This window comes from Mustela erminea, chromosome 8 (genome assembly GCF_009829155.1).
Source record: "Mustela erminea isolate mMusErm1 chromosome 8, mMusErm1.Pri, whole genome shotgun sequence".
Classification (NCBI taxonomy): domain Eukaryota; kingdom Metazoa; phylum Chordata; class Mammalia; order Carnivora; family Mustelidae; genus Mustela; species Mustela erminea.
In genome coordinates this window covers 13,611,746-13,634,172 of record NC_045621.1, presented here as the reverse complement: position 1 = coordinate 13,634,172, position 22,427 = coordinate 13,611,746, and the positions used below count along the sequence as shown (strand labels likewise).

Below are 22,427 nucleotides of genomic sequence, written 5' to 3'. Positions count from 1 at the left end.
CTGAACCAAAAGCAGAGGCTTTACCCCACTGAGCCACCCAGGCGCCCCTTACTTTTTTTTCTTGGTTGCTACTTTCCCCCTCCCCATTAGGAATGAGAAATGGATGGGAAAAAAGATGGGCCCTTGGTACAAAGTCTTAGGGCCTACTGCCTTGATGGATGATACATTTCTGTGTTTCCTTGTTACCTTTTTGACTTTGCAGAAGTCAGGGAAAGGCTGTTTCAACTCATTCAGGCACATAAGAGCCACACAAAATAGTCCAGGTTGTGTTAAGATGTTCCAAGGAACCTATGTGATTTTATAATCCACTTGTCTCATTTTACTGATGAGGCAAATGAGGCCCAGAGAGGGGAACAGTCTCACCCAGGGTCACACAGCAAGCTGGTCCAAGAACCCCAAATTCCTGCCTCCCAGTCTCAGGCTCATTCAGAGTCAGTACTGTACCTGGTTCTCTGGTTTTTGGGTCAAAGGTGAGGCTTCATGAAGATTCGTGAGAAGATAGGTTCTGGATTCAGTGTTTGCTATGGTGAAAATCAGAGAAAACGATCAAAGTTGTCAGATCCAGGTCTAGTTAATTTTTATATATACTATATACATACAAACCTAGTTCATGTATATAAGATTATAAACACACACACACACACACACACACACACACACCTCTACGACCTCCGTATTTACTCACCAAACAACACCTGTACCCTCTAGAAGCATTGTCTACACAGCATGTTAAATACTGTGTTGAAAACTCATACTCGGATTTCTATTTTTCTTGTTTTGGTTGCTCTTTTAGAGAACTAAAGTAAATTCCTTGTGCTACTAAAATTCAGATAAAGCTGAAATTAAAAAGGAAATATTGATGGGAAAATATCTGCTGATACTGTTGAATATAAATTTTGTATGATCGTACTTCACTGAAGTAGAAAAACGCTTTTGCAGCCTTCCAGATAGAGAGATCAGAGATTTCGCTCTCCCCTTATAATGTGGAAGGGCAACAGGAGAAGTGGAAACATAAAGCAAACAGAGGCAAAGGCCAAAGGACGGCCGGTGAGGGGGCACTAAGGGAAATCGTGGCACTCGCCGCAAAGCAGCTGCCACGCAGACTCGGCCGTGGAGTTGATCTACATGGTTTTCCTCCACGGCTGCTGGGTCCCTGCTCTGGACAGGTGTGGAAGCTGAGGCTTGAAACGTGAACTAACCTACCCGAGCTTGTACAACTAGTGAGGTTTTCAGGAGCGATTTTGAGTCCAAGACTCAAACCCCATGCTGCGAAAGGATAGGATTTATTTTATTTTTCTTTTTATCCCCGAGAAAGTGAATTTAATGTTTATAAAGGAATGTTTATTTGAGGAACAGATTTAGCTAAGCACATGGCTCCAGTGACAAGGGTTTTAGTCAGTGTCTAGTGTGGGCTGGGTGTCCAGCAGAAAGTTATTTCTATGCTTGCTACTTTTAAGAGCCCGTGGCATCTTTGTCTCTTTGACCCGAGTTTCTATTCATTCCTTGTGGGCTGACCTTTCCTTTTCTGTTGTTTCTCAGCTGTCCTGTTCTTCTTGTTTGGAAGTGGCTTTTGGAGACAGATTTAAAATATTTCTTTTTTGAAACAGCCGGGGAAACTGAGGCCCAGAGAGTGGTTTCATGAGATTGGCTTGAGGTTATTCCTTGAAATAGTGTGAGACTAGAACCCAAATCTTCCTAGTTTCTAACACTTTTCCTTCCACATTGCACTCCCTCCGTTAGCTTCGCTTGAGCTTGCCACATCACAGCTGCTTGGCCATGATCCATCCTCTGGACACATCTAGCCCAGCAGAATTGTGTTGAGATGAGGTTCACTTCACTGTGGCTTGGAAGGAAGCTTGAGTCTCTTAGAAATGAAACTTATAAATTCTAATGCATAAAGAAAGTTCTTGCAACACCAGGAGAATGAATCAGTCAGCCAGAGTTCAGGAAATGTAAACACAGTTTTAGATAGGAGACTAAAAAAATCGCTTAGAACTTCTCCATCTCTTGGGTCAAGACCTTGGTAATTTACTGAGGTCCACGCTGTCAAGGAGGAGTTACAATTCAAACCGCATTCCTGGGAGATAAAGCAGTGGGTGGGGGGGTGAGGCTTCCTCTCCAGACAATGTGGCAGGATCTACCCTTGTTATCAAGCTGGAGAAACTGCCTGACCCATCACCCAGTGCGGGCAACTGGCCGTGAACCCGGGCCTGGCTCTTCCTCATCATTCTGAACTGGTGTGTACATTCACAGGCCACAGACCGCGCAGCTTCCAGACCTGCTCGAAACTGGGAGCTCAGAGTCTTTCTGTGATGAACAGTGCTGCCGCTGAAGAGATAAACAGAAAACACATTCCTCCTCTGGCGGCCCACCATCAGGCCAGAGCAGATTTTCGAATGCTAGCATTAATCTAACCACAGGCTTTTAGCAAGGAGATAGTGTTCCCACCAGATATCAGGCTGTTTCAGAGATGACCCTTACCAGATGGGGTCTCATCCCAAACTCTTCTGCCTTCTTCAAATCATAGGATCCTTCACCAAACACTCAAAAGCAGGAAAGAACAAAGAGCATCCGATTCTAGCACGGAATAGGGTGGCTTAAAATTTCCTTTCATTTAAACCCATGTTGACAATGTTCATTGTTTTGATAAAAGTGAAATAAATACAGTCATATTTATTCCCATTGTTTCCTAATACTTATTTCCCTTGATATGGGATGCTCTGGGGGGCCTCACCTGGTATCAGAATAGAGACCCAACCAAAAAGTTATCTTATTAGGCAGCCCAGGCCACCTGGCTCTTTTGTGGTTGTATGTTAGGGCTTGGGAAAGAACATCAGACCCACAGGCTCCAAAGTGACCAAACATTCTGTGGTTACCAGCGCGGTAGCTTTTGGAGGTGCTGGCAGGAGCCTCTTTAAGTATGTTTAGGGCCTTTTCCCACAGATGTCATTTCTGAGACATGATTACTCTTTGATCCCTAGTGTGCTTTCATGACACTTTACCCATAATTTGCAGTGGTTCCTCGTTGGAGAGGGGAGATCTCCACGGCCAAACAGATCCCAGAAAGCACGTTCGCCTTCTCACAATTTTACACATGGACCTGCTGATCCTAGCAGAAGCCAATGGGAGGAATCCTAAAAGTCAGGCTTTGTACCTTCATGGTTTTGTATTTGTGGTCAAAAATGGAAAATGCAAAGGCAAATTCCAGATTAATTTAAAAAAAATCTTCCTAGTATAAACTAACCATAAAAGGAAGATAATTCTGGTCCCTTTACATAGCCCTGCTGACCTTTTCTTAAGAATGATATCTAAAAATATTTTATATGATATGACGCAAGATGCCTATGACCTATGGAGCGTTTGATGTGTTATAATAAATCTTGATCTGCTTGTTTCATGCAGGAAACCAAGACCCAAGATGGCTTTTTGGTATTGTCATTATCAAATCCTTGGGGTAAGATTTAAGACCTTGTTTATGCTACACATTTTTTTTAATGCTACACATTTTTTACTTTAAATCATAGATGAACAGGAGGGCGAAATGGGCATATCAATTACTCAAGACCTGAGAAAATCTCCAAGCTAAAGACATACCCCAGGGAGTTCTATTAAAGGAGCCAGATAGAGTCCTCTAGAAGATAGAAGTTGGTCCGAATTTAAATATGGAAATGCCTAGTAAATGCAAGGGCAATATTTTTCTTGCAAGTTGGGATAACAGCTCTTTTACTTACTTATGTCTTCTTAGACTAAGTCTAGCTCAGTCTCAAGGGTTTGGCTTTAGCTTTGGGAACACCAACGTCTGTTAAAAGCTCATAAATTATTTTTTATGGAGCAGTCCAAAGGTACATGGCAGTTTACCAAACCCAAAATGGAAGGCAAGCTAGATGATGGAATTTAAATTCAAGTTGTGTGGCAGCAAAATATCAACTTCATGAGAAACCCTCCAGTCAAGATACATCATAGGATTAATAAGGATGCCTGTGGTAGAAGACTGTGAGGAAGAGGATAATTAACAAGAAACACTTCAATTCATGTGGTGATCTCAATTCTGTGGAAGACACTGTTCTTGGTCACTCACTCTCAGGTAAGTATGGACATCTGGTCTCCCAGCCTCTAGACTTGCCCTCTTCAATCCATTTTTCACACAGTTGGAAAAGTCATTTCTCTAAAATAAAAATCTGGTTATATCCATTCCTGTGTCAGTGGGATCTCACAATCTTTGGGATACATTTCTTAGTTGCTACAGTTACTTTTCATGATCTGGCTCCTGATCCCATCACTAGCTAACTGCATTTCTCCCCCACTCCCTTCCCTAACTGTGCCCTGGGGGCCCATCTTTAGAAGCCGCTTCCATTTCTTCTATGTTACCATGTTCTCCAACCTTAATGTGGTCCCTTTCCCTGGAGCATCCTTTCCTTCTCTCCACTTGGCGAGTTCCTACATATATCCGTAGAAAGTGAGCTTAAGTGTTCTCTCATTCCTAAAGCTTTCTCGAGCTCCAGGTTGAGTGAGTCTGCACTCATTTATAGTTGTCACCATACTTCACTCTTGTGGATGATACTAAGGCATGGACTTTGTCTCTCAACTGTATTCATGTGCCTTCCACTGTATATGGCATTAGTAGATGGTCGATTAGTGTTTGTTGAATGAATAAATGAATGAGCAATCCTATGTGCTTTGTAAAACAGACTCATTAATTCTTTCTATTGGGCATGTTCCAATGCTTGTGTCTTCGTTATTTTCCAAGTAAGGAATTGTGGAGAATTAAAACAACAGTAAATGAAAATCCATAAGCCACACAGGAAGATGTGTGAAAGAAGCAAGGGAGAAGCTAGGAGGGAAAAAAAATCCTAAAGAAAAGCCTCCTGTTTCTTTACGGCACAAATGTCTGAGGAGTGATAAAACAGTAAAGAGTATTAATGGATTATTAGTTAATGAAAGTTATAATTTTTTGATCATTCTGACAGAAGAAAAAATAATACTGTAACCCATATTATAGGTTGAGACATATAACTGGTAATACATTCACGTACTCAAAGCTCATGCACACACATACATCTTAAAATCCATACCAGCCTTAAAATGCTTTGGGCTAAGCACTACCTCACAGCTTGAACAGATCCTGATCCCTTGTGCATATTATACACTAAGTGAACCACAGATTCTGGCTACTTGGAAGGGACACATTCTGAGAATTTCAAGAATCCTTAGATATACCCCTAGTGCATATCATATCCTTAATAAAAAGAGGGGGAGTTCTTCAAGATCTTAATGAGTCTATAAATAAAGGGTTAGGGTGATTTATAAAACTTTTTTTTTTTTTTTTTCTTGGCAGAGAACCACCAAAATGTTAGACCACATCACCTTCTCTTGCTTTCATCACCAGGCCCAGCAATTGGCCTTCTATTTAGGTCCATTAACCAATATTTATATGAAGAGAGTCAGTGCTCTTCTTTTTGAAAAAGAATGTCATGAGAGTAATTGCACAAGTTACAATGAATATAGATCACAACAGTGAGATGTGGGTGCTCAGAGGAGCGCTAGGTGCACTCACTAGCCTAGGGATGGTCTTCTGTTTTACAGCCTCGTAATGTCTTCGGTTTGACTTCAGGCCTCTGTATGATGACGTATTGTCTGTATCCCTGATTTGCGAAGTCATTTGCAAATAGGGGAAACTGATCTTCAAGTCCACAAGTTCCCAAAGTCCACCATCTATGTAATTCTTTAGAATCCTGTCATTTTTTTCCTGAAAATATTCATTCAAACCAAATGGCCGAAAAGAAAACAAAAAGTTGTGAAAGATCTATAGGTCTGTCCAATGAATAGGAGTCTTAAATTGCTCTTTGAACTCAATGCCAGGGAGTATTACATATTTTCAGAGTAGTGTTGTATCCATTTTCTTAAAAACAAATGGGAGTCTTAAGCACAAAGAGATACAAGAATTTTTTGTTAAGGTCACTGAGCAAATCAAAGGAGCAAGTATGTGTCCTACATCTAAGCCCTAAAAGAGGTGCCCTAAGCTTATAAGGGCAGGCCTGTTGGAATGGGGAGCTGCTACTTAGTAAGTACAGCATTTGTTTTCCAAGAGAAGAGTTCTGGAGATTGGTTGCACAATAATGTGAATCTGCTTCACCCTACTGAATGCTACACTTAACATGGTTAAGATGGCAATTTTTATGTTATGTATATTTTACCATAATTTTAAAAAATGTTAGGGGATAGAAGGAGATGAGGAATTGTACTCCAGGCAGAGGCAATAGGATGTTCAAAAGCTTGGAAATAAGAAGGAGATTTGCATTAGCCTAAGGTCTTTAGTTACTAGGAGTAGAGAAAAGAAGAAATAAAAGGTTCCTTTCCTTTTCCTGAATATAGAGCTTGCCATGGGGCAATTCTGAAATAGTCCAAGTTTGTCTTTGGCGCTCTACTGTATCCCTTTCTGCATTTTTCTTCTTCCTTTTTCCTCCATATAGCTAATGTCTTCAGTTCGCCCAAGCCTTCCAGATCAATCCACCAGTCAGGCATGTTTCAATTCTTAAAATTCTCTTTACCCTCAAATTACCCACCTCTCTTTCTACCCCTGTCAGAATTTTTAGTCCTTCTAAACAGCAGTTCTCAGCTAGGTTGCAAGAGAACAGCCATCTGGATGGAGATTGTGTGTGTGTATCTGTGTGTGTGTGCATGTGTGTGTGTGTGCGTATGGTTAAATATATATGACTAAAGTGTGAATGACTATTAGCTTCTCAGAAGTATCAAACTTTTAAGAGAATACTTCTGAATTCAAAGTGAATCTATTAATAAGGTTTTAGTAGAATGAAGTGAAATTACAGCATTTTTGGCTATATTAGGAAGAATGTTTTTGGTCCAGAGAGCTACCCTATAAATGGCCTATCTTCCTAGAAAATCTGTCTCAAGAGTTTGGCTTCTCTCAGACTGTTCCTATTTTTTTTTTTTTTTTTCCCAACTCCCTTTTCCCCATGTTTCTAAAAGTTGCAAATCATTTTCAGTGTTACCCTCAAAAGGGTGTCTGATGCCAAGGATGGGGAACTGGAGGGAGAAAGGGATATGCAACAGAAGCCATTTATTTGTGTGTGTCATAAAGTCAGGAACTTCCTAAAGTCTCCACTTTGTCAGATGGCAACATGCCTGTTTAGACTGACATCGCTCCTCACTCTTCATTGTGGTAAAAAAGCAGCGTTCTGGGGTTCACATCACAGCGTCTCCCCATAGCTGTGTGACCTCGGGCAAGTCACTTAACCTCTCTGAGCCACACTGTCCCAGATGAAAAATGAGGATAATGACAGACTTTGCCCCATGTCATTGCTGCGCCGATGAAGTGAAACGATGACTGTCGAGCACTCAGCACAGCGTTTGGCTTGTCAAAGCCAGACAACTGGTGGCTGTCGTCTCCGTCCTCCCCGTCACCTCCATCCTCCTCCTCCCCTAGAGGGCTCCTGTTAAGAGCAGCCCTGGCCCAGTTCCAGCGAACACGTGAGAATGAACAGCACTGACGCTGAAACTTCCCACCACGGCCAGGACGTCCATCCAAGGAGAATGGCAGGAGAGGTGACGCGGAATGCCAAGTTCTCGGCACTTCTCTGCTTACAGATTTTGAGATTGGCAAGCGTATGATGGTGCCTGTTCCCCTTCTGGTTTTGTAGTCTCTGGCAAAAACAGTCTGCCCCCCGCCACCAAGCCCTGGCTCCAGCACGCCATCTGGGGCATCGCTTCCTGTCACCATAGCGGGTCCCTCATTCAGGATTCATTGCCGCCTGTCCCCAGACAAGCAGCGAGGCAGACCACACACGTCTCTCTATTAATCAAAGACTATTTTTAGGAGAGAGAGAAGGTCTCTATGTAACCAACCTTTCCCCCACCCCGGGCTGAAGCAGCAGCAGCAGTGGCGGGAGGCACGGAATGAGCCGCGGAGTCAACTTCTGCTCCTAGTTTTTGCTTCTTGCTACGCGCGGGAAACGGAGTATGAACGGAAGCGTGGAAGGTGAAAAGCTGGCCTCAGCCCTCCGTTTTGAATACGTGCCTGAGAGGATGTCCCAGAGGGTCTCCTCATTCGTGGTTGTGCAGGTGGAGCTGTGCACAACTCTGGGGGCCGTGCCCACCTCGTTAAACTGTGACGCGTGCGGCGTGTGGCCTGCAGAAGCCACAGGACGTCCCTGTACGTTTTCCTTCGGGGCGAGCTAAGCACAAGCTCTTAGTCTGGCTTCTCTTCTCCCCTAATATTTACACTCAAGCCACAGCACACAGCGTTGCCCATGGGTCACTCACGAGGACACCACATTGCCCAGGCTCTCCAAGAAGCGAATCCTCTTTCCTCCTTATTGCCATTTTGTGGAGAAACTGTGTTTCTAGAGGTCCCTGTATGGAATAAGGTGCAGGCAAATCCCATGATCTAGAGGAGAAGTAGAGGTGACTCCTTTAGAGGAAAAGCTTACCTTTTAGGGGACGTTGAATTCTAGACCCCTCCTCTTCATGGCTGGTATTTGAATGGACAGAGTCATAGGCTGAAAAACAAGAGGCGTTTTACCTGTGAGCGTGGAAAACTCTTGAAAAAAGCTACTTTTCTTACCTCAAGACAAGGGAAAACCAGGGGGTGGCTTCGATGTTGAATTCTCGTAATGAATGGAGGGGTTTAAAAAAAAAAATGTGTTGATGCCATCACGGAGAGAAGATTGAGCTGGGATTTTAAAAGCATCAAGGAAAAGAATAACTTTTGTTTAAGGTGTTTAAGGGTGAAATCCAGGAGGGACCACGATGCTGAAATTCTGCGAGGAAAACTTCTGACAGAGCAAGAGCACGAAACAGTTAAGGCCTGACACACGCTGGGAGGACATGCCCAGGTTTGAAGAGCAGATGTGCTGTGGGGCCCCAGTGCGCGCGGCGATGGGGGTGACAGACAAGTGGGAGCCCCAGCCGGCAGCTGTAGCGCAAATACAAGGGTTGGACCAGGGCAGACAGGACGGATTCTAGCCCATCTGATCCAGCCAAGAAGACAGACAGGCTTCTGCACAGCCCTGAATTTTTTTTTTTTTTTCCCCAATTTCTTAAAGTTACCTTGGGCGAGAATCCTTCTCCTGGCTGTCCTTGTCAGTCAAAATGAAAACTGGTTAAAACAATGCTGTTTTAGTGGATGAGGAGAATTTGCTTGATGGACCAGAGAAAGACCATTTTAAGGGCGGGGGGTCGGTGATACTAGCAAAGAGGTCAGCTGTGTGGATCTGAGACGGAAGAACAGTTTTTAATGGGAAATCTGGGGTGTATGGGGGGTGGGGTGTGTGTGAGATATTGAGGAGATAGCCATAGGGAGGAAAAAGTCAGGCGGAATCGTAGAAAATTCAACTTGAAAAAGATTTTGAGGGACACGTGGGTGGCTCAGTTGGTTAAGCAGCTGCCTTCGGCTCAGGTCATGATCCCAGCGTCCTGGGATCGAGTCCCACATCGGGCTCCTTGCTCGGCAGGGAGCCTGCTTCTCCCTCTGCCTCTGCTGCCACTCTCTCTGCCTGTGCTCGCCTACTCGCGCGCGCTCTCTCCCCCTCTCTCTGGCAAATAAATAAATAAAATCTTTAAAGAGAAGAAAAAGAAAAAAAGATTTTGAGATGCTCTAACTGCCCCCTCCTCCCTACTACTTTCTAAATACGTGTATGTAAGTATTCATGCTTCCTGGTCTCATTACTGATAAAAAATATACTAAAGAGGTTGCCAAAAAACAATGTTTGTTTTTATTGATTTGCTAAACTGTGGTGGGCTTGCAAAAGCCCATTCCGTGGTGTTTTTCCACCTCGGAGTGCAGACCCAGCCGCGTGCACACATAACTTAGGCTGAGCAGGGCAACTTGGGATTCTAAGAACCAACACTGGAGAGACGAAAAGCCATAATTAGTGTTAATTGTTGACCCTACAGTTCAAGAATGGATGCTCTGGAGAATGGGAAATGAGAACAAACATTAATTATTGAGTAGGGACCTTGGAGACAGACACTCTGGATTAAAAGGAGAGAGATAAATTGCATAATGAATGTTAATTTTCCCTCAAAGAATTGAGTGGTCGGTGGTTGGAGAGGAAAAAGAGGCTAAAACAACCATGAAAGAGAAACCTCAATGTGTGTTGGGGTAAGAGGGTACAGGAGGGTTACACACACACTTTCCATCACTGCTTACCGCCTTGGCCTTTGCCTCGAAGCTCCCAAGCTGTTTGCTCTCAGGGTTTTCCTTAGGACGCCTACTGTTTACCACAGTTGTCTGCTAGGAAGCTCCACCACTTCCCCAAGAATGCAGAAGCCACAAAACAGGCATGCGGCACAGTGACACGCTGAGAGGTGTGTGACACTGGAATTCATTTTTTATGTGTGTTGGTGGGAGTTTGACTTAAAGTGAGGGAGGTGGCCGGAACAGAACGCCTGTCAGAAGGCTGCGGCGTCGTGTCTGCTGGTGGGCGGGTGGCGGGATCCAGGGCCTTGACTGTTGCTTTATCTCAAGTATGAGACATCACACACACACACACACACACACACACACACACACCCTGAAGAAACCCTCTTCACTGAAAGTGAAAATGAAAAAAGGAATTTGAGTCTAAAATTGGAGATGAGAATAGTAGCCTGTTTTGAAAAGAGACTCTATTATCAGGCTTGTCACTGGCTGCTGGGGTTCAGAGAACTGCTCCTGTCCCCACAGCCAGGCAGCATCTCCGAGGTCTGCGTGTGGCCTTCTGTTCGGCTGTTGTCAGCTGCTGCCTGGATGGCTCCGCAGTGGCCTGAATGCTCAGCCTTTTCTCTTGCCTGTCCCTTCATGCTGGCACGCGCACTGGGCGACATGACATCCCTCCTCAAACATCTGTGATTCCTTGGTGCCGAGAAAGCAGCATCTCAGCATTACCCTGGAGCACAAGGCCTTCTCTGGTCTGGCCCTGACCTGACTTTCAGCCCCATCGCCTCCCGGGAAGCCCCTCCCAGCCCGTTCACACGGACCACTTGTCCTTTCCCACACATATTCTCTTTTTCTGTCTCTCTCTGTTTGGGTTCATGCTGGTCTCTCCGCTGGTCCTGTCTCTCTCTTCTCTGTTTATCCTCTTCCCCTGGTTTCTCAAAGGCCAGTGCAAACGGGATCTCTCTGCAAACACCCTTCCCAGGTGCCTAGGTTGGAATTAGTCGGTTAGACCTCCAACGAAGCACTCTTTCCATCCTGCCCTATGGTAGAGTTCATTGCTTGTGAGTCTGTCCTCACGTGTCTGTGAGTCCCTGCAGGGCATTAGCCACAGGTGCTGAGCCTCAGAAGCAGCGGGGGAAGAGCCCAGGCTCTGGGGCAAGTGGCCCTGGGAAGGACAAAGCCGGCTGCTTACCAGGTACCATCAGCGTGTGCAGGGGAGTTGGGCTCCTGTGTTTCAGTTTCCTCAGCTGTGACACGTGAAGGAAAATACTCACTTCGTGGGATTCCTGGGCTCCTGGAATGAGATGACGGAGGGACACAGTGCCTGACAGAGTTTGCCCTCAATATCAGCATTGTTCTCTGTCCCCTGCATACTGTAGGTGTTCATATTTTACCAAAGGCATCAAGCACACATGTCATGGGTCTTCTCTCCTTTAGGTGCAATAATATTTTATATCAGAATTTTATTTAATACTTTACAAGACGTACTGCAAGTACGACCTTTTTTTTTTTTTTTTTTTTTAAAGATTTACTTATTTATTTGAGAGAGAACATGCATGTGTGGGGGAGAGGGGCAGAGGGAGCGAATCTTCAAGCAGAAACCCTGCTGAGCGCCGAGCCACTTGGGGCTCCATGTTGTGACCCTGAGGTCATGACCTGACTTGAGCCAAAACCAAGTGTTGGAAGCTCCACCGACTGAGCCACCTAGGCGCCCCAAGTATACGCTGATTTTTTTGTTTCATTTTTGAAAGATTTTACTTATTTGTCAGAGAGAGACAGAGAGAAGAGACAGAGGACAAGCAGGGGGAGCAGCAGGCAGAGGGAGACGCAGGCTCCCCACTGAGCAAGAAGCCCAATAAGGGACTCGACCCCAGGACCCTGAGATCATGACCCAAGCCAAAGGCAGATGCTTAACCGACTGAGCCACCCAGGCATCTTGAATCTGGTTTGACTGTTATAAAGTGTAAACTAGGATGGCAGATATTACAGTTGTTGTTTTAGCTAAGGAACATGGCAAGCTGCTGTAACCAAAAGACTCTGAAAGATAAACATGTATTTCTCTTTCAGGAAAGAGCTGAGAGGTAGGTGGGCAGACCAAGGTGGCTTTGCTCCATGAAGTCATCTGAGCGATGAGGTTTCCTGGATCTTATGGCTCTGTTATCCCATAGAGTATGGCCCTCCTCCCCATGGTTGAAGCTATTTCACCACCTCAGCCAAGTCCAAGGGGAAAGAGGACCTTCTTCAGTGAAGAGGAGAGAGAGCAATGTCCTTTCAAGAAAATGACCTAAAAGTTGCACATGTTACATTTGTTCCCATTTCTTTAGCCACAACGTAGTCACAGAGCCATGCTTGGTTGCAAGAGAGGCTGAGAAGCAGAATTTCTAGCCAGCAGCCATCTCTTGAACTGAACTTAGGCGCTTCTAACAAGATAATGAAAGAATGGATATTGGGGAACAATTCGACTCTTTGCTACTCACGGCTTCAATCCTTAATTATGGGCTGTGTTCCAGGAGGGCACATGCTGTTTCCTGGGATATTCAGAAGTAGATAAAGGGGATCTACCCATAGGAATTTCAAATCTTGGAGAGGAAAGAAGGAAAAAAAGTAATAAAGGGTCACCTGGGTGGTTCAGGAGGTTAAGCCTCTGCCTTCAGCTCAGGTCATGATCTCAGGGTCCTGGGATCGAGCCCTGTATTGGGTTCTCTAATTAGCAGGGAGCCTGCTCCCCCAACCCCCACCCCAGCCTGCCTTGCTGCCTACTTGTGATCTCTCTCTTTGTCAAATAAATAAATAAAATCTTTAAAAAAAAAAAAAAAAGTAAAGAAGACAAAGAAAGTGATGGAGTGCTTGGTGAGAGGCCCAGACCATGAGAATGAGGGGAACCTAAGAAAATAGCCTTCAGCAGGGGTTGAGGCATCACAAGGAAGGTGGGAATTCAGCGAGTCCTTGAAGCCTGGAGACTTCGACTAATAAGGCGAGAGGCAAGTATGATTTAGTGGGAAGAGCTTTGACCTAATCGGGGGTGGAAAAATCTGGATTTGAGCCTTAGATCTGCCACATAGAAGCAGTGTAACTTTGAGCAAATCACCACACTTATCTGGGCCTCACGGTCCTTATCTACAAAATGAGAGACTTTCACATTGTGGTCTCGTAGCTGCAGTGGCGTGACACCCTCCCTGGGTGTCCTCTTAGGAGGGGAAGAATTAGTTGGGCTGTGGAGAAGTTGTGGGGGGACAGACCAACCCCACTTCAACCAGGCGGCTCTGCGGTTGCCCATTTTATCCACTAGTGTCCTCAGCGAGTCTGTCTGGTATTAAACGGTGATGAAGGCAATGCTTACATTCCCGCTCGACTTGAAGGCTCTCTGAATGGGATCAAAAGTAAAGGAGGTAGAATTCATAGTTTCACGGGCTTTGTAAAAAACGTAAGTCCCACCATATGCAAAAACTAAAGAGGAACTAAATATTCTTCAACACTTCATACTGATTTTTTTTCTAAAAAATAAAAATTCTGAGCAGATTCAGAGAGAACTATTATTTTTTGACATTTTTCTTCTTTGGGAAGCATAAAGTAGTGATGACACATTTTCAGCCAAATGTGAGGTAGGGGAGTCTTTGTGCTTCTATGAATCAGGAGAGGTCTTTGTCAAAGGAGAGGAGGCTCCCTAATGTTTTTTAGTGGCTCTCTGCTGGTGGCTATCGGAACACCTTCCAGTACGGGCTGCTGGGGCTTTGCCAGTCTCACTGTGCTGAGGGAAAGAACCTACTTCTCTGTGAAGTCCAGGAACAAGCGCAGCATCACAACCCGCCCTGTGGTGGATGTGACAGATCCAAATTAGCCCCACGCCGAGCTTCACAGGAATCTCCCCTAATTTCTGTAAGGAGAGCGTGTCGGGCCGGGCTTAGTGGAGAACGGAAACCACCAGATATTTGAAAAAGGACCAGAGTTACTCTATAGAACTTGGTGCTTATAAAGTTGCTGTCGGGCCCGCCACTGGATCCACTCAGTCTTCATGAACTTGCTTGCTAGGGTCAGCAGCCCAGAGCTTCTGCCTGGCTTCTGCCCTCCAGTGTCTCTTGCAAGGGCAGCTCTTTGGCAGAACACAAATTCGTGGGCAGCCTCCTGATGGCAAAGGATCTGGGAAGTGTCTCTAGCCTTCTAGGCTCGGCAGGACAGGAGGGCCCACTGGAAGGAAATGCTGGGTGTCCAGGGACGGACCCTATCTGGTCATGTTTTCCTTTATTTCAGTTAACCCAAGATCCCTAAAACTGTCAATGTGATTTCTTATGGGTTATTAACAAACCCAGATTGGGGCACAAAGGCCTGTTGCCACACTGGCTTCTTCTTACCTTCCTCTACTTCTCCCTCAGAGAGGGATGAACTGTGGATTCAGAGTGATGTTTGGAAAATGAAAATAAGAGCAGTCATGAGTTACTGAATGGCTGAGATCCCGCTTCCAGATTCAGACAGCAGAGCTGCCCTATCAGAAAAGAGCATATTTAGTAACATACAGCATCGCAGCTGGAAGGGACCACAGAAACCTCTGTTTCGCATTTTCCAAGGTGTGTTCCAAAAATGATTTAGATCCACATGATGCTTTGCCGAAAACAACAAAGAACTAAGCGGTCAGGTGCACAGCGTCTGAGACAGCAGGAATGCCCATGAGCAGATTTGAGTCCTTGTGAAATCCCGCGTAAGGAATCTGCTTAGCTTTTGCCCCCTGGTTTCCACACCTATTTGACCTCAGAACGTTTTGATTTTTTATATAATGCCTGTTAGCCTTGTGAGGAACTGGAGTTCTATGGGACATCCGCTGGGAGGACTGGATCTAATTCCAGCTCCTCTTTCCCTATATGAGGAAGCTGAAGTCCACAGCAGTGAAATTACTTGCCCGTCATCACAGAAACCACAGGTGGCAGAGCTGAGAATAACTCAAGACTTTGGACATTTAGTCTGGGGTTCTTTCTTTTTGTCCCTCACACTACTATATCTAAAGGACTTTTCCTCCGTTAAGTATCCAGACGTGGGGCGCCTGGGTGGTTCAGTGGGTTAAGCCTCTGCCTTCGGCTCGGATCATGATCTCGGGGTCCTGGGATCGAGCCCCACATCGGGCTCTCTGCTAGGCGGGGCGCCTACTCCCCCCCCCCCCCCCGCCTGCCTTTCTGCCTACTTGTGATCGCTCTCTCTGTGTGTCAAATAAATAAATAAAATCTTTAAAAAGAATCTCCAGGCATCTTCTCTAAAGCAACAGTTGCTAAGAGAAAGACTTCTCAAAGAAAATCATATTCTTTTACCCATGGGATGCCACAACCAGCCTTATCACAGATGCCAAATGGGGAAAACAAAGAGAAAGTCAACCATTGAGTATATGTTTGCCTCCAAATAATCAGTGTTTTGAGACCAGCTGGGATATTCTTAGACCCTTCATCTTTCTGTTTACCAAATTGCTGAGCACCAGGAAGTGACACGGAGTATATGATCTATTACCAAAACTAATTACCCCCAAATCTAGTGACCTTAGAACAATAAACCCTTATGATATCTCACACGGTTTCTGTGAGAATCTGGGAGTGGCTTTGGTGTGTGATTCTGGTGCGGAGTTTCTTGTGAGGCAGTCCCCGTGGCAGGCAGGACGCAGCCATCTGAAGGTTTCCCTGGGGCTGGGAGCATGTCCTCTCTAGCTGGCTCATGCATAAACCTGGAGAGTTTATTCTAGCTGCTGGCAGGAGGTGTTACCGCCTTGCCATATGGACCTCTCCACCAGCGTGCTTGAATGGCCTCCTGACAGGGTGGCCGGCTTTCCCCAGAGTGAGTAATCCAAGGGAGGGGGAGAGTGAGGAGGAAACAGCAGCGCCTCTTATGACCCAGGCGCAGAAGCCACACACTATCACTTCGATCATATTCTACATTTATTAGAAGTGAGCTGCTACGTCCAGTCTACACTCGAGGGAAGGAATATCAGCTTCTCCCTACTGAAGAGACAAGAGTCAAAGAATTTGCAGACATACTAGGAAAAAGGTATGAGAACAAGGATGCTTAATTAAATGACCAAAACATAAGGAACATATTTGGGGTAAACATCCATTTAGGACAAGAACAAGCGCTAACTGGGAACTCTGAAAGAGATCAAGAATTTAAATTTATATGAGACCTGAAGTCCCAACCTCGATCGCTGGCACAGACATCGTGAACTTCTTGCAATAAAACACTTTTTTTTTTTTAAGATATATTATTTATTTGAAAGAGAGAGAGGGCAAGAAAGAACATGTGCATGCTGGGGGAGAGGCAGAGGGAGAGAGAGAGAGAGAGAGAATCCTGAAGAAGACTTCCTGGTGGGCGCAGAGTCCCATGGAGCTTGATCCCGGGACCCTGAGATCATGACCTGAGCCAAAATCAAGAGTCAGACACTCAACTGACTGAGCCACTCAGGTGGCCTGCAGTAAGACACTTCTGACTGAAAAAACTTCTGAGAGAAAACATCTCTTGTGGCCACTGTGACTGGGAAGATGGGTGAAGGGTCTGACCCAAGGGTAAGCAACGCAGAGCACATATCCACTGCTTTGACTTAAATCCTTCCAAGTGAAATTCTCCTTTTTTAAGTCTTTGAATTTTCTAAGTGCTGCAACATCCCAACACGACCAAAAGGGTCAAATTCCAGCTCTAGCCTTTGCATCTTCCCCCCCCCCCTCTTCTGGAGGTTTATATTCATTTCTCTAGGCTCTTTGAAAGTAAGATATCATGATCTAATTGCCCAAGAATTTATTTCCAAATAGATGTTGACAGAGTCTGAAAGTGAAAGAAAGATCAGACAGATCATACTGTCTTCTTTACTCAAGACTTTTTTAAATTAAAAAAGTAACCATTTATGATCCCCAAGGAACTTTCCTTTGTGGCACCAGGGGTACTCGGTCAATCAACAAGTATTTCTCGGACATATGATAAAGATAAGAGGCTCTCTAGGACTCATGTAATATTTGGGAACTCAACAGAAAACAGATGCAGATAAATACAACAATTACAAAAGTGGGATTGAGAGAGGGGAATGGGCTGCAGCAGTTGTCTGAGAGGAGGTAGATTTGTTAAGGAAACTGTCCCAGGAAAGGTGAGTCCTTGCCTGGAGCTTAAGATTGATTGATTGATTGATTGATTGATTTACTTATTTATTTGACAGAGATCACAAGTAGGCAGAGAGGCAGGCAGAGAGAGAGGAGGGAAGCAGGCTCCCTGCTGAGCAGAGAGCCCGATGCGGGGCTCGATCCCAGGACCCAGGACCCTGAGATCATGACCCGAGCCGAAGGCAGCGGCTTAACCCACTGAGCCACCCAGGCGCCCCTGGAGCTTAAAACCATGCTCAGCATTTGTGGGCACTTGGGCCAAGGCTGGGAGGTAAGAGAAGGAAGCCTGAATGTATGGGCCACTGGCAAGAGAAGAGTGGAACCGGATGTGATGGGAGACAAGACTGAAGGGCAGGGTGGGGAGTGTGGTCAAGACGGATCTAAGCAAACTGAGCTACGAAGAGTTTGGTGTAATTGGAGCAAATCCTTTGCAAGAGTTGACCCTTTTTTTTTGAGTATGCTGCTTCCCAAAATGAAACAGAACAGCAACAAACCTGTCCTGTTCATAGATCCTCTGTGAGGGCTAGATATGGCCTATAGGCCCCTGTAGGGAAGGTGGGTTTGAGGTTCTGCTTTGACTTCCAGGGCACATTCCAGTCACCATCGAGACCGAAGACCCACCGATGGTAAGTGGAGGAAAGGCTGGGGCGAGGCTACTGACTGACTGACTGACTGATAGAGTCACACCTTCAACAAGCTTACAGTGAATGCTTTTAGGTTTGAGAGACAGGTAGGATTAAATACACTGTTCATGGGACTAGCACAAGATGGCAGGCCAGTCTCTGTTTATTCATCAGAAATTTCATTTCTCTCTTTCTTCCTTTAGTGTGGAAATTGTTGAAAGATTTTTTTCACTGAAAATCGATTGTGATTCTGCTGTGTATGTGTCAGGGGCTGTGTTGGCCGCTGGGAACCCCAAAATGACTGAAACATCCTATCGACGACCTGACAGCCTCCTTAAAACCTGAATGTTTTCTTTTTCTGCTTCTGACTCTTGCTTTGCCAGAAGGGGGGTTATTTCTCCTGGAACAGAGTAGAAAAATGTGCAGCAGGTGAACAGAATCATGTGCCCTCTGGTTGTTAGCCCAGCTGTGTCACACTGACAGTGGCCTCCACCTGTCTAAATCCTGCTTCCACCAAGTCAGGACCAAGCTATTTTTGTATTTATCTCATGAGATAACACAAGTAGTTTTAACACTGAATTTGGAACCTAATGCCTTCAAGTTTCTGGAAACCCATGTGCTAGGAAGCTACTTCCAGAGGAATAGACACAACACATAAACTGTAGCAATGGTCAGGAGACTTCCGGCCTCATCAAAATAAGAGCTGATCCTCTCACTTTGGATGGGAGGAGGACCCTTGGACATTGGGAGGGACTGACCCAGAGACGGATGGAGAGGACAAGCCAGGCCTACTCAGATCTCCTGGCTTTGAATCCATTCTCTTTTTATTAAGCCAGGGGTGACCTAACCTACCAAATGAGCGCAGATTTTAATCTGCCTCGCCAAGAGGCCTGCGGGGCGTACTCTCACACGCACACATCGTGGTGGATCCTGGGTGGTTGGTACTCCTCACCCTCTGACTTCACTTTTTTTTTTCTTTGCAAAATGGCTATTGTCCAGAGCCAGCATCTCTTCTCCAAAAAAGTAACGTGCCAGAAGGGTTTTTGGAAACTGGCTTGATGATCTGTCAGAAGCCAGATGATTCGCAGCAATGAACCAACGCATATAACAAGGGTACCTGATTGGATTACCAATTAGCCATCTCCATCTCTGGAGGGTGGTTGGAAACAAGCGAAAAGGCAGTGTTTAGTTTGGGCAATTACCAAAAGGGCTTATCGTTCTCATCAAGGCATCAGCGTGGCACAGGAGACCTCCTCCAAGCCATTCTGCAGGAACTTCCGCCTCCAGATGCTCCAGCAAGAGCAAACTTGTCGTGCAAACATTGGGTTATTGTGTCTGAGCTACAGAGGCACCTCTGTGTCAGTGAGAGGGAAGAAACTGGCTGGCTTGCATCTGTTTTTAATGATGTCTCTGCTGCTGGGAAGTCTTGGAAGCTACAGGTAAAATGTTCCCATGTATACGTGAGGCTGGCCTGGGATGTATCATCTTACCTTTACCTGAAAGAGGCTCCTTGGTTTCAGTAGGCCCGGGGAGGAACAGGCAGATGTTTTGTTCATCTGGACCTGGCGAGAAGTGTCCCAGTGTGGGGTCTCTGGAATCTTCTTGAAAATAAGCACAAGAATGGCCGGTGTTAGCGTCACTGCAGGGGAGGCTCCTTGAACCCCCCACGGGGAGAAGCCAGTGTGGTCACGTGCTCGCCATCATTGTCATGGCCCTGGCATTCATTCTTTGTTTTCTTTTTAAAGATTTTATTTTATTTATTTGACAGAGAGATCACAAGTAGGCAGAGAGGCAAGCAGAGAGAGAGAGGGAAGCAGGCTCCCCGCTAAGCAGAGAGCCTGATGCAGGGCTTGATCCCAGGACCCTGAGATCATGACCTGAGCCGAAGACAGAGGCTCAAACCACTAATCCAATTCTCCCTTTACAAACATGTCCAGGTGGGGTTGTGTGTGTGTGTCTATTTGGTGTAGTTTGTCCTGGGCTCTTCAACCTCCCAGGAACAGGCTTGTAACTGACTGACTGTAGCTAAAGTTTGGTTCATTTGTATCAAATGTAATAGAGGATCCCTGCCAGGCAACTACAAAAGGGAGGGGGTTGTAAGAGAGAGGTTCTGGGCCAAAACAGTTTATAAATGAAAACGACGTCTTTGGAGAGGAAGAGAGAGAGAGAGAGAGAGAGTGAGTTAGGGGAGAAGGGGGTTTGAGGTTGACCATTTCGGTGGCAGAGAAGCTGCAAACACGTAATGGAGATACTGATGGATGTATTTAATTTGTGCTTACAAGGCTTCAACTATAGATGCTTGGAGGAGGGGAGAGGGACGAGGGAAGAGGAGGAGGGACCAAGGGACTGAAAGGGTGAGGCATCCGGTCCTTGAGTGAGCAGGAGATAAAAATGAAAGATGCCGCACCCGCTGTCTTTGTGGCTCTCAGTTCCCACGTGCCTCTCAGAGTGTGAGCTTCTCGCAGCCCCGAGTGTGATTCTGCTGTTAACCGAGACACTTTCTTCGCAGTGTCTGGCACCCAAACACACACCAGTCTCCGTCCTTTGGTGTTCAGCCAGAGACAGTAGCCCCGCACTCCCATGAAGGAGGAACAGCTGGCTGGGCTGTCCCTTCCAGAAAGTGGTGCCGTCCGTGTCCAGCACGGCACCTCCCCCAGGGTATTTCAGGGGGTGATTTGGACTCTAAGCCGTTTTTGCTTTATGAGCTGCCTTTAGATCCCAGCCCCCGTGGAAGCAATCACTGCAACGTCTCTGCGTTATTGGCTCTGTCTAAGCATCCCAGTCTCCTCCTAGACTGTCAGCTCTTAGGGATAAGAAATTTCAGTGTGCCTGTCACAGAGGAGGTGGATTTACTTTGCCTCGCCCTTCGAGAGAAATCCAGAGTCCTCCTCCCTCTGTGGATAGGCCTCGGGCTCTACCCTGGGCTGGAGGGGGACTTCTTTATGGGGACTTCTTCCTCTCGGCAGAGTCCTGTCACCAGGCTCCCTGGCCCCTGGGAGGGTGTTGAGGATTGCCTAGTAACCCGGGAACGTGTATCCCTGGTGAGCACAGGGAGCTGTGTCATTGCACATCGCTGCCAGGAATGAGAAGAGCACAGAACGGCTTGACACTGCGTGTTGGTGCAACAAACTCTTAAAACATGTACTGACTCTTTTAGGAATATGCGTGGTGAACATTAATCCCAGACACTGTTGGAAACACTGCTGATTTCCCCCTTTTCAATGGGGCGGCTTTCAGACAGCTTGCTTCACAGCTGCTGTGTGGCCCTGCAGATGATTAAAGTGAGCCCAGAACCAAAGACAAGCTGAGCGTGGGGGAGGGGGAACATCTGTGCCCCCCAAGAGTGATTACCTTGTCCTTCTGCTGGGAGTGCCCCCCTGGGCCTTCTCATATCCAAGGGACCCATGGAGCTGCTGTAGCTTGATGTCCTGGGGCTGTCCAGGCCCCTCCGGCTCTCTGGACTTTTTCTTTCTTTAATCAGGGACAGTGGTGGGGTCACATTCTGGGGTGGGCCATCATCATCTTTCAAAGCAAAAGGAGAAAAAACACAAGTGAGAGAGAACTCTGAATCAGCAAGAAGGAGAAAGAACCTTTTTCTTTCTTTCTTTCTTTCTTGTGCTCCTTGTGCTTAGGCTGGTTTATTTCGCTCATTCCTAAGTTTGTCCCTCTTTTCTAGCCCCGCTGAGGAGTAGAGGCCAAGTGACTCCTTTCCACCACCAATGGAGGCCAAGGTGGCTGGAACAAGGGTCCTTCAGTTGGGACCTTCCAGTAACTGGGAGGACTGGAGTGGTGGTGGTGGTGGTTGTCGTCTTGTCGATGGGATCCTGAGAGAGAGAAAAAAGGCTACAGAGGCTGTGGGATCCTTCTAGCCCCCCAAACAAAGGCTCAAACAAAAAAGACTCCAGCTTTTGAGCTTATGGGGTTGTTGGCTACAGATCCAACCACAAAGCAATTTTTCTAAGCAGAGCCGATGATCACATGACTCCTCAAGGTCGTAAAGTACAAAGTAGCACCTTCCAGATGCTAGTTAGAGGGTAATGGGATTGATGAAAATGCACAAAGCACACCGTGCCCTCTACTTCTGTTCTTTCTCCGGTTCTTTTTCAAAATCGGTAGGGACTACTCCAGGAAGGGTGAAACCCAGTAATCTAAGTGATTGAGACCATGTCTTCATCTCAGAGGGAGTGGTGTTTATTTCCTATTCAACACAGTGTTGCTGTTGTGTTTAAAAGCTGGCTTCACACATAATTTCAAAGTATCACGGGCCACTTATTTATTGCAAAGGGAAAAGTTATCTTTACAATGGAGAAATCTAGTAGACACCACCTTTAACTAAATAATGAATTTTAACATCCCCTGTAATGAAACAAATGATAACAAGTGGAATAAATATGAAGGCATATTTCCTGTCTCTTGATGTGATATGCCGAGAAAGATGCATCATGACCTACATACTGTTCTTGCCCAAAATGTTGGATCCAAATCTAATCACAAGGAAACAGACAAATCAAAATCGAGCCTCATTCTGAAAAG

At 45.9% G+C, this 22,427-nt stretch overlaps 1 protein-coding gene across 4 annotated transcripts in view; it reads right to left on the bottom strand.

The window, feature by feature from the left end:
- KIAA2012 (KIAA2012 ortholog) overlaps nucleotides 1–22,427 on the bottom strand; it is a 102,696-nt gene that overhangs the window by 49,431 nt on the left and 30,838 nt on the right. For 2 of the 4 annotated variants that reach the window (XM_032354452.1, XM_032354455.1), the window contains exons 10-13: nucleotides 21,246–21,416; nucleotides 19,385–19,495; nucleotides 8,448–8,516; nucleotides 445–521 (exon numbers count right to left, since the gene is read on the bottom strand). In XM_032354452.1, the coding sequence (XP_032210343.1) occupies nucleotides 445–521; nucleotides 8,448–8,516; nucleotides 19,385–19,495; nucleotides 21,246–21,416 (428 nt within the window). The remainder of the gene's footprint in view (nucleotides 1–444; nucleotides 522–8,447; nucleotides 8,517–19,384; nucleotides 19,496–21,245; nucleotides 21,417–22,427) is intronic. The other 2 variants (XM_032354454.1, XM_032354453.1) reach the window with 2 other exon arrangements.